Raw genomic sequence first — 12,212 nt, 5'->3', positions numbered from 1 at the left:
TGTTCACCCCACCTGAAGTTTAACCTGTTGCCAGGCAACAGCACTGACCTCTAATTAGGTAAATAACCCCTGCTCGTTTGTTTTTACTATTGATCAAGAGCCACGGTGTGTTAAATCAGCTGAATCCAGAACAGCAGAAAGCAGCCTTTCATTTCACTAGTCCTCAATTGATTATTTTCCCTTTGCTTCACAAAAGCGTATCAGCACTTCATTAGCCAAACACAAACACTACATGTGAAGAAAGCTCTCTTTACTTTAACAGCACATACACATACACACACACACATACGGGAGCACATACAGTTGCAATCAGAATTATTAAATTTGTTTTTCTTTTTTAATTATTTCCAATATAACATTTAACAGAGCAAGGAAATTTTCACAGTATGTCTGATAATATTTTTTCTTCTGGGGAAAGTCTTATTTGTTTTATTTTAGCTAGAATAAAAGCAGTTTTTAATAAAAAAAAAAAAAAAAAACATTTAAAGGTCAATATTATTAGCCCCTTTAAGCTATGTTTTTTGGATAGTCTACAGAACAAACCATCATTATACAATAACTTGCCTGATTACACTAACCCTAATTAATTAACCTAATTAACCTAGTTAAGCCTTTAAATGTCACTTAGAAGTGTCTTGAAAAATATCTAGTCAAATATCATTTACTGTCATCATGGCAAAGATAAAATAAATCAGTTATTAGAGATCAGTTATTAAAACTATTAGAAATGTGTTGAACAAAAAAAATCTGTTAAACAGAAACTGGAGGAAAAAAATAAACAGGGTGCTAATAATTCCAGGGGCCTAATAATTCTGACTTCAATTGTACAGATGGGAATAAACAAGAGCAACTACTTCTGCAAACTCACGGAAATGAGAAACACACACTCCAAGATGTATGTTCTTTCCTCCTATTAGGACTATAATGCTTTAAATGTGACCTTTTGGGCTCCCAAGATGTAAAATAAATCCCTAGAGTGTGTATGTGTAGTTTCACCTCAAAATACCCCACAAATAATGCTTTATAACTCTTTAAAACTGACCCTTTTAGCCTTTGATCCTCATTGTGTCGTTTTGGTGACTGTTGCTTTAAATTCAAATTTAAAGATTCTGCTCTTTCCAAAAGAGGGCGGAGCTACAAATGCCTGCGTGTCAGCGTAGTGGCAAATTCAAATTCAACCTCCAACTATTCCAGCATATGTTTTACATAGCGATAGCCCTTCCAGCTGCAACCCAGTACTGGGAAACACTTATACATGCTCTCATTTTCACACACTCATACACTACAACCAATTTAGTTTATTCTATTCACCAATAGCTCATGTGGGGAAAACCGGAGCACTCAGAGGAAACCCATGCCAACACGGAGAACATGCAAACTCCACACAGAAACACCAACTGACCCAGCCTGGACTGGAACCAGTGACCTTGCTATGAGGCGACAGTACTAGCCACTGAACCACCATGCCACCCCCGTCAGCTTTTATTTGAGAAATATTTCCAGAGAGTTAAAGTAGCCATTTGTTTCAAAATCATACATGTGCGTTTTAAGGCTCATATCTGCAGTGGCTACTTAGCCAGTCCCGCTTAATCAATACTGCTACTTGGCCTGAAATATTGGAGAAACACTCCTGTGGAGAATTCAGACTTCCAGAATTTGATGGTTGCAAAAAAGAGCAATGAAAGAATAGAGAGAAAAGGTTGGATGAATCAGCACTGAAGAGCCTGCAGAGAGAGCAGTGGTGTGTGTGTGTGTGTGTGTGTGTGTGTGGTTTTAGTGGAAAAACTGGTTTATAGTGACTCACTGAGAGGACATGCTGAAAAACACAGTCATTCAGGGCACTTTCACTTCTGAAACCACAAATTACTTTCTGGATTTATCATTTATAGTTATGAATAAAACATCATTTTTGCTTCATTCTCTAAACTACCCATGACATTTTGTTCAAATGTAAAATAAATATTTTGTCAGTTAAGGCTAATTTAAAATAAATAAATAAGTTAAAATACATACATTTATTTTAAGTAACAGTAAATAAAACAGTAAAACAGTAAATAAATTCAAAATTAAATAAACAAAAGATAAAAAAGTAAATAAATAAGTAAATACATAAATAAGTAAATACACAAATAAGTAAATAAATACATAAATAACTAAATAAGTGAATGAATGCATAAATAAAAATAAGTAAATATATAAATAAGTAAATAGTTAAGTAAATAAGTAAATAAGCCAATAAATAAGTAAATAAATGAATGAATAAGTAAATATGTAAGTAAATAAATGAATAAGTCATTATGTAAGTAAATAAATGAATAAGTAAATAAATAAATAAACAAGTAAATAAGTAAATAAATACACAAGTAAATAAATAAATAAATAAACAAGTAAATAAATAAGTAAATAAATAAATAAATATATACAATTATTATTTTGAAACAGCGACCTTCTTGCTGTGAGGCAACAGTGCTAACCACTGAGCCACCATGTCACCCATGGGTTGTTTATTTGCAATTGATTTATATCTTATATAATTTTATAATATCTCCTATAATTTTCTTCTGATTCTGCATCATATGCTTGTTGAAATCATAATGTAATTTCTGAAAAATTAAAACATTTAATCATTTTGCTTGTTTAACTGATTGTTACTTTTTCTCTACTTTATCACTAATTCAGTTTATTTGTATGGCGCTTTTCACAATAATTATTGTTTTAAAGCAGTTTTACAAAAGCTGCACATTATTATATTACAATCAAATTAAAAAAAGTTAAGCTATTAGCTGCTAATTACTATAACTAATTAACTAGTGTCTAATATCTTATCATATTATTTATAATTAAGGTATTATATATGAGGATTGTTAACCTGCAGTTTTGTAGTATTTAAACTACCTGACAAAGGTCTTGTTGTGGATCCCAGTTGTAAGAGCAACTAATAATAACTTGGCTTCTTGTTGATCCTTTGAAAAAGTGGCAGAAGGTCGATTTTCTGCTGAATCGTCTGTTGAACAGCATTCCAATCATCACAAATACTGCAGAAGACCTACTGGAACCTGCGTGGACCCAATATTCTGACAGAAATCAGTCAAGTTTGGTGAAGGAAAAGTCATGGAGTGGATGGCAACATCAACAGCTTTAGGTATCAAGACATTTATGATGCGCATTACATTACAAACCACAGGAGAGGGCAAATTCTTCAGCAGGATAGCGCTCCTTCTCATACTTCAGCCTCCACATCAAAGTTCCTGAAAGCAAAGAAGGTCAAGGTGCTCCAGGATTGACCAGCCCAGTCTCCAGACATGAACATTATTGAGCATGTCTGGGGTAAGATGAAGAAGGAGGCATTAAAGATGAATCTAAAGACTCTTGATGAACTCCGGGAGATGACTTTATTAATAAGTGATTTGAGTCGTTGCAGAGATGGATGGATGGATGGATGGATGCAGTCCTCCAAGCTCATGGGAGTCATACACAATTTTCATTCTGTTTCCACTGTAGCATGACTTTATATTCTATATTGGACATTATTTTCGTTAAGTGACAAGACTTTTGTTTAAGCAAAGTCAGACCTTACTGACCTAATTAAAAGAATTAAAAATCAAGGCATGATCATATTTTATTTTACTAAAATAAGCATAATCTAGAGGCCTTTGCCTTTATAAGCCACTTCTTTTTTTTATTTTATTTTTTTTTTATTAGAATATGCAAAAATCATACAAATACAAGAAAACGTCAACAAATAACAAATACAAAGCAACGAAACAAAAACAAAACAAAAACAACAACAATATAGTCATGTACTGGTATGTGCGTGAGTGTGTGCGTGTGAGTGTGTGTATGCATGTAAAGGTAACTTGGTGGACAGGTCAGAGTACATACATAAGGAACAATAACAGTCAATAAATGAAGCAAGTGTCACAAATATAGATAAAACATACAGAAAGAAACCAGTCAGAGGTAGGGAGTAACAACAATGCTTATTAATGTATGATAGTAAAAATGAGAGTAAAAAGAAAGAAAGGACAACAGTAATAACTGACAACAATAATAATAAATCACAAGTGCTACACCAACTACTACTACAGAAAGTTACTTATATTACAGCTACTACTACAGCCACAACCACGACTACTACTACTACAATGTCTACTAATACTGATACTACTACAACGACCTATAAGCCACTTCTGATACCAACTGATCAACTAGAAGTCAAGCTATTATTTGTTGTTCCTAAAACTTGAATAGGCAACAAGACATTTGTCAGGTAGTGTGATGATGTCTACTTGTACATGTCTAATAAACTGTATTTAATTTTAAGTGTTTTCCATCTTATGCATTAATGCTGCCTGTGGTTTGGCTCATTTAAGGGCTGATTATGAAAGGAAGGGACTAATCCTGCAGTTGTATATCAGCTCAGGTCAGTGTCTTCCGCATTGCCTTTGTTATGAAGGATGTGCTGTGAAATGTTGTCCTGGTAACAGCAGTACGTAAGAAATAGGCCATCTTGCACATTGAATTTATAATCAATTTTCAAGTACTCCAGCATGAGGAGTGAGGTTAGCCTGATTTCGATCCTTGGACCGTAGAAACCTGTTTTCATATTGATGATTTGCCTTTTATTTGTTATGCATCTTAAAGGTGGCATATACTACATTGATTCAATAGTGGCTTGGATTGTTACATATTCTCATTTATAAACCCAGAAGATACCCCTAGAATGTATAGCTTGGTTTTGACCATATTTGGAAGGGTTGTGAATATTAATGAGCATTACTTTGATGCTAAGCAGACACACACACACACACACAGTGTGATGTATTCTTACACATCCAATATACAATGTAAAGCAGGGAGCACCAATTTTGGTCCTGGAGGGCCAGTGTCCCTGCAGGGTTTAGCTCCAACTTGCCTCCACACACCTGCCTGGATGTTTTAAGTATACCAAATAAGACCTTGATTAGCTTGTTCAGAGGTGTGTGATTAGGGTTGGAGCTAAAATCTGCAGGACATTGGCCCTCCAGATACAAGTTTGGTGACCCCTGGTGTAAAGTAACAAATTACAAATACTCACTGTAACTGAGAAATCTGTCATTTTACACTTTATTTCTGCCAGCTGGGGTTCCCGGAAACAAAAGTAAAATAATGACCCTTATATTACAGAAATTTACCATAAAATAACCAATATTAAATTACAGAAATTTACCGTAAAATAACGAATATTAAATTACAGAAATTTACCGTAAAATAGCAGAAATTAATTTACAGAAATTTACCGTAAAATAGCAGAAATTAAATTACAGAAATTTACCGTAAAATAACGAATATTAAATTACAGAAATTTACCGTAAAATAGCAGAAATTAATTTACAGAAATTTACCGTAAAATAGCAAAAATTAATTTACAGAAATTTACCGTAAAATAGCAGGAATTAAATTACAGAAATTTACAGCAAAATAACAAATATTAAATTACAGAAATTTACCGCAAAATAAGGAATATTAAATTACTGAATTTTACCATAAAATAACAAATATTAAATTACAGAAATTTACCGCAAAATAAGGAATATTAAATTACAGAATTTTACCATAAAATAACAAATATTAAATTACAGAAATTTACCGCAAAATAAGGAATATTAAATGACTGAATTTTACCATAAAATAACAAATATTAAATTACAGAAATTTACCGCAAAATAAGGAATATTAAATGACAGAATTTTACCGTAAAATAACAAATATTAAATTACAGAAATTTACCATAAAATAGTTAATATTAAATTACAGAAATTTACCTGAAATAATGAATATTAAATTACAGAAATTTACCTTATAAAAACTAATATTAAATTATAGACATTTACTGTAAAATAACGAATATTTTATTACAGAAATTTACTGCAAAATAACAAATATTGAATCACAGAAATTTACAGCAAAATAACGAGTATTTAATTAAAGAAATTTACCATAAAACCAGAAAGTTAAATTTAAGGAAATTTTTGTAATTTAACAACCGTTATTTTACGGTACATTGCTATAATTTAACAGCCAATATTTTATGTTTTTTTTCCGGCACTCCAGCTGCCAGAAATTAACCGTAAAAATTACATTTTTTTCCTAATTTTTTTAGGAATTGTAATTTACTAAGTAGTTTTAAAAATGTGTACTTTTACTTTCCCTCGAGTGCATTTTTATTGCTGTGTTGGTACTTTTACTCCACTATCTTTCTTCAACTTGCAGTCACTACTTTAGTTTTTCTTGTCGATGGGGTATGAAAGAATAAGTCTTGTGATTCCTGTCCAATCAAATTGCACATAGAAGGTAAATCGCATCATAATGAACTACCTCAAGACATGAGCGATTTATAATTGCAGCAATTATTAAAAGTGTCCCAGATGTCAAAAATCTTTATACACATTGACCCATGCAGGTCACTGATGAGAAAATGATGGATGTTTATTGTATGAAGACGGAAATGGCCTCAAACACCCAGCAAGCACAAGACGACATCATGACGACAGATTGACATTGTACATCAACGTCGTGGGGACATTGCGTTTTATTTAAAAATGAAAATCGGTTTGACGTCAGAACTCAATGTCAGGGTGACGTCAATGTCCAACGACCAACCTAAAATCAACCAAATATCAACGTCTAATGATGTTATAGCTTGACGTTGTGTGGACGTTACCACTATGACGTCTATCAGACGTTGGATTTTGGTTGCCATACCTGATGAATAAATGTCAGTGTAGGATGCCAATATGATTTAAAATGTTGGCTCGACGTTGGATTTTGGCCACTTTTTAAAACAACCTAAAATCAAACACATATCAACGTTATTTGACGTCGTTATTGGTGATCAAAACAACCTTGTCCTTCACGACCTAAATCTAACCTAATATTAACTTCTTATGACGTTGTGTGCCTGCTCTGCAATAATAACTACAGTAAATGTACTACAGAATATTATGCTTACACACACATGCACAAATTCATGTAAAAGCATCAGCTTTTTACAGCATAATACTACTATTTTGAGTACATTTGAAAGTTTTTTAAGCAAGTAATGTTATATATATATTTTTTTTTAACTAGGAGTGAGTGAGATTTCTTTTTGCCACCACAGTAACCTATTTTGCTCCTGAATTGTGTTGTGGATAAAGTATAGATTAAATTATAAAGATACTTGACTAAAGAGACTGACTAAGGTGTATTTAGAAATGTATTTTGGATTTTCTTGAACATACATGATACACAGGCAGGAATAAATATTGACCTCTGTGTAAACAGGTGGCACTTAAAAGTGGTGTAGAAACAGTGAATGGAGCTAATCAGGCAGATTGATGTGGAGAAGTGGGAGGATCTAAACAGGCAGTTTTTGAAAAGCAGTTGGTGGAACTAAAGAGACAATGATGTAGAAACAGTGGGCGGAGCTAAACAGACAGTGATGTAGAAAAGCGGTAGGAGCAAAACAGGCGGTGATGAAGAAGCAAGTGGTGGAACTAAACAGACAATAATGTAGAAACAGTGGGCAGAGCTAAACAGACCAATGTAGAAACGTGGGAGGAGCTAAACAGGCAGTAATGGAGAAGCAGTTGGTGGAACTAAACAGAATGATGTATAAACAGTGGGCGGAGCTAAACAGACAGTAATGTAGAAAAGTGGGAGGAGCTAAACAGAGAGTCACTCAGAAGCAGTTGGTGACAGAGGGTGGAGCTAAACAGACAGTGATGTTGAAACTGTGGGTAGAGCTTAACAGTCAGTGATGTAGAGAAGTGGGAGGGACTAAACAGACAGAAACTGGGAAGAGCTAAACAGATTAATATAGAAAAGTGGGAGGAGCTAAACAGGCTGTGATGGAGAAGCAGTTGGTGGAACTAAAACGTTAGTGGTGTAAAAACAGCAGCCAGAGCTAAACAGACAGTGATGGAGAAGCAGTTAGTGACAGTGGGCGGAGGTAAACAGACATTGATGTAGAAACAGGAAACAGTGCAGAGCTTAACAGACAGTTATGTAGAAACGGTGGGTGGAGCTTAACAGACAGTGATGTAGAAAAGTGGGAGGAGCTTAACAGGCGGTGATGGAGAAGCAGTTGGTGGAACTAAACAGACAGTGATGTAAAAACAGCGGATGGAGCTAAACAGACAGAGATGTAGAAACAGTGCAGAGCTTAGCAGACAGTTATGTAGAAACGGTGGGTGGAGCTAAACAAACAGCTATGTAGAAAAAGTGGGAGGAACTAAACAGGCAGTGATGAAGAAGCTGTTCGTGGAACTAAACAGACAGTGATGTAAAAACAGTGGCAGAGCTAAACAGACAATGATGAAGAAACAGTGGGTGGAGCTAAACAGAGTGATATAAAGGCAGAGGGTGGAGCTAAGCACACAATGATGAAGACAGTGGGTGGAGCTAAACAGACAGTAATGTAGAAGTTGGCATTTTTCTTCTATGGAGGCGGAGTTTAGCCAGACATTCTGCACTTTCTAAAATCTGTAGTTTTGGCAGATTGACTTCAGTAAGCCATTTTTAGACTATTAGGAATGTTTTGAGTTTTGAAACTTACAGGATGTTTTTATAGTAGAATGATCTCCTAACATAACCTATAAAGGATCAAGACATTTTGGATTTTTCAGTTCATCAGCACTTTAAACGCAGTTGTATTGCATTACGAAATATTGACCTAAAGTATTGTTCTGTTTGTTTTCTCCGCAGGTGGCGGTTCTCGTTTTACCTGTACATATTTACGTACGGTGTGCGCTTCCTGAAGAAGGTAAACACTTTGTTTTGATAATGGTCAACGTGAAGCTGTAAATCTTTCATCACTGACAGCTCCATACATCCGTTGTTTTGTATTTTTGTCCATGAACCACTGCCAGGATGTTGGCGAGCAGAGCAGCTTTATAACAGCATTATCATATAGATGGAGAATCACACTTTTTTATTGACTATTTTAGCATTACAATGACAAAATGCAGTACACATACAGAGTTGTTCTTCTTTTCTGCTTTTCATTATCGCTGTTTTGTGGAGCGAACATGCAGACGAGATGAATTAAGAGAGATGTCATCTCTGACTTGGTTTTAATTTTATTTGCGGTGTTGTGTCGAACAGCGAGAGACTGCATACATAAACACTGCACCCTTCTTCTCATAAAGCTGTTCATAATTTATTGCTCTATGCATAATATAGATTATTGTCCTCCAAGTAAACATGTTTACATACACTGGCCCCATCTTTGACTCTTCAGTGATGCAATTAAAGCATAAATGACATAGAAATCAAGATTGTTTTGTTATTTACTCATTTCAAAGTTGTTACAAACAAGGGCTGCGCAAAATAACACAAATGGAATTCACTGAAGCTTATCATCAGTCCTGATAAATGTTTTATATAAAGACAGTGAATCTGTAACGTTCATCTGGCATATGTATATGCATATGTACACTTACCGGCCACTTTATTAGGTACACCTTATTAGTACCGAGTTTGACCTCCTTTTGTCTTCTGAACTGCCTTAATCCTTTGTGGTATAGGTTCAGCAAGGTACTGGAAATATTCCTCAGAGATTTTGGCTCATATTGACATGACAGCATCACACAGTTGCTGCAGATTTGTCGGCTGCACATCCATGATGCGAATCTCCCGTTCCACCACATCCCAAAGGTGCTCTATTGGATTGAGAACTGGTGACTGTGGAGGCCATTTGAGTACAGTGAACTCATTGTCATGTGTGAGAAACCAGTCTGAGATGATTCACGCTTTATGACATGACGCGATATCCTGCTGGAAGGATCCATCAGAAGATGGGCACACTGTGGTATTAAAGGGATAGACATGTTTAGCACCAATACTCAGGTAGACTGTGATATGCTCAATTGGTACTGATGAGCCCAAAGTGTGCCTAGAAAATATCCCCCACCCCATTAAATCACCACCACCAGCCTGAACCGTTCATGCAAGGCAGGATGGATCCATCCTTTTATGTTGTTGACGCCAAATTCTGACCCTACCATCCTAATGTCACAGCAGAAATCATTAGGATCAGGACTCATTAGACCAGGCAACGTTTCTCCAATCTTCTATTGTCTAATTTTGGTGAGCCTGTGTGAATTGTAGCCTCAGTTTCCTGTTCTTAGCTGACAGGAGTGGCACCCTGTGTGGTCTTCTGCTGCTGTAGCCCATCCGCCTCAAGGTTGGACGTGTTGTGTGTTCAGAGATGCTCTTCTCTATACCTTGGTTGTAACAAGTGGTTACTTAAGTTACTGTTGCATTTCTATAAGCTGGAACCAGTCTGGCCATTCTCCTCTGACCTCTGGCATCAACAAGGCATTTGCACCCACAGAACTGCCGCTCACTGGATATTTTCTCTTTTTCAGACCATTCTCTGTAAAGCCTAGAGATGGTTGTGTGTAAAAAAAATCCTAGTAGATCAGCAGTTTCTGAAATACTCAGACCAGCCCATCTGACACCAACAACCATGCCACATGTCACTTAAATCATCTTTCCTCCCCATTCTGATGCTCGGTTTGAACAGCAGCAGATTGTCTTGACCATGTCAACATGCCTAAATGCAATGAGTTGTGATTGGCTGATTAGAAATTTGCGTTAACGAGCAATTGGATAGGTGTGCCCAATAAAGTGGTTGGTGAGTTTATATGCATGTATAATGTATATACATACACTTTTTTTTTATTTTCCTTCATTTTTTTGCATTTGCTTCACTTTTAAAAAGTAATTTAAACTTACAGCTTTAGAAAGCTATTAATATTTAATAATTAACACAAATAATTATTAAGTTAATTATTATTAACACAAATGTCTGAAAAACATATACAGTATATATTTATTTGTATAATTTAGGTACTTGCTACAACTAAATATTTTCATTTTTCCCCCATCCAATCTGATAAATTATCTAATTTACCAATGATTTAAATAGGGATGAAGCATTATTTGCATGGTTATTCATAACTGTCTGTTCCAGAATTTACTTTATTCGAAACTCTTGCTTATAGTAAACCAACACATATACTACAGTTTATGGACTGAAGAATAAAGGTAATGTTGTGTGTCTTTATAGAAACTAGGCTAAAGGTGAAGCGTTTGCACTGCTCTACTGTATGAGTTCATTTCTCCCGCTGCTGTTAATAATAGTAGCTCGGGTGAAAGTGAACTGACTTAAACCCAATACAGACCTACACAGCTCATGTGGGTGGCGATCTAATAAGCAGATATTGAAGAGCACGTTCTTTCATTCTTATTATAAAGTGACGTATTAAACCCTGTGTTGCTGACCAGAAAATGATTACAGACAAACACTTTAAAGAGGATTGAAGTATATCAGAATTGGGTTTTTCTGAATAAGATGCAACTATATGTTGGGCTGTATGTAAAACTTTTTATTTATTGCTTATTGATAATTTATAGCTTTTTTAATCACTTTTTATTTTTATTGCATTTTTCACTGTTTGATTGATTCCAGGGGAAAATAATTTGTTCAAGCGGCACACATCACATAAAATACAATATTTAAATATATCAAAAAATAAAAAAAATGAAATAACAATAAATAAATAAATAGTCAATGTGTAAATAGCTTGTAATGAAATAACATGACACATGAAATAAATATAGTAATTTAGAGTAAACACTACAGTGTTTTTATCCTATACTATAGTAAAGTAGTTGAATTAATCTGTTGTGGTAATTCTACAGTCTCTTTATTAATGTTGTTAGCACAAAAACCATAATATTTATTAATTCGTGGATGTTTACTTCCCCTCAGAATGTTACTTTATATCTAATGATACATAATGTTCCATGTTTCTGAATGGACAGAGAAAAGTAACATAACAAAAACATCACCCTCAAAAGTAACATTAAAACATAGTAAAAGTACTGTAAGTTAATCAAAAACAAACACAAAACACACACACATGCACACGTAAGTCAATGATATATGAGCAGTACCACACTCGTAGCAGTGCTATATGGCACTTGAGCCAACTTGAGCCAATTGCACGCCTCCCACAAGTGCCGATATACAGCCAAATCTCACTACTACCCATGTGATATTGCGTTTATACAATAGTTTGACGGCAAAATTTGAGTATATAAAAAAGAAAATCAAATACGGGGAGTCTCAAAAATCCTTTTGTATGAGGAACTACTTTCATCCGCCATTCATTCACATCTGC

General features: G+C 34.8%; 1 protein-coding gene across 2 annotated transcripts in view; it reads left to right on the top strand.

Moving 5' to 3' along the window:
- Nucleotides 1–12,212, top strand: part of cers6 (ceramide synthase 6) — a 70,367-nt gene that overhangs the window by 32,367 nt on the left and 25,788 nt on the right. For both annotated transcript variants that reach the window (XR_015500012.1, XM_087268591.1), the window contains exon 4: nucleotides 8,728–8,785. Coding sequence is in view for 1 of the 2 variants with exons in the window: in XM_087268591.1 (XP_087124717.1) it covers nucleotides 8,728–8,785 (58 nt within the window). In the remaining variant the exon portion in view is untranslated. The remainder of the gene's footprint in view (nucleotides 1–8,727; nucleotides 8,786–12,212) is intronic.

Source organism: Danio rerio, chromosome 9, assembly GCF_052040795.2.
Source record: "Danio rerio strain M-AB ecotype USA chromosome 9, GRCz13ab, whole genome shotgun sequence".
Classification (NCBI taxonomy): domain Eukaryota; kingdom Metazoa; phylum Chordata; class Actinopteri; order Cypriniformes; family Danionidae; genus Danio; species Danio rerio.
This window is presented reverse-complemented; position numbering and strand designations above follow the sequence as displayed.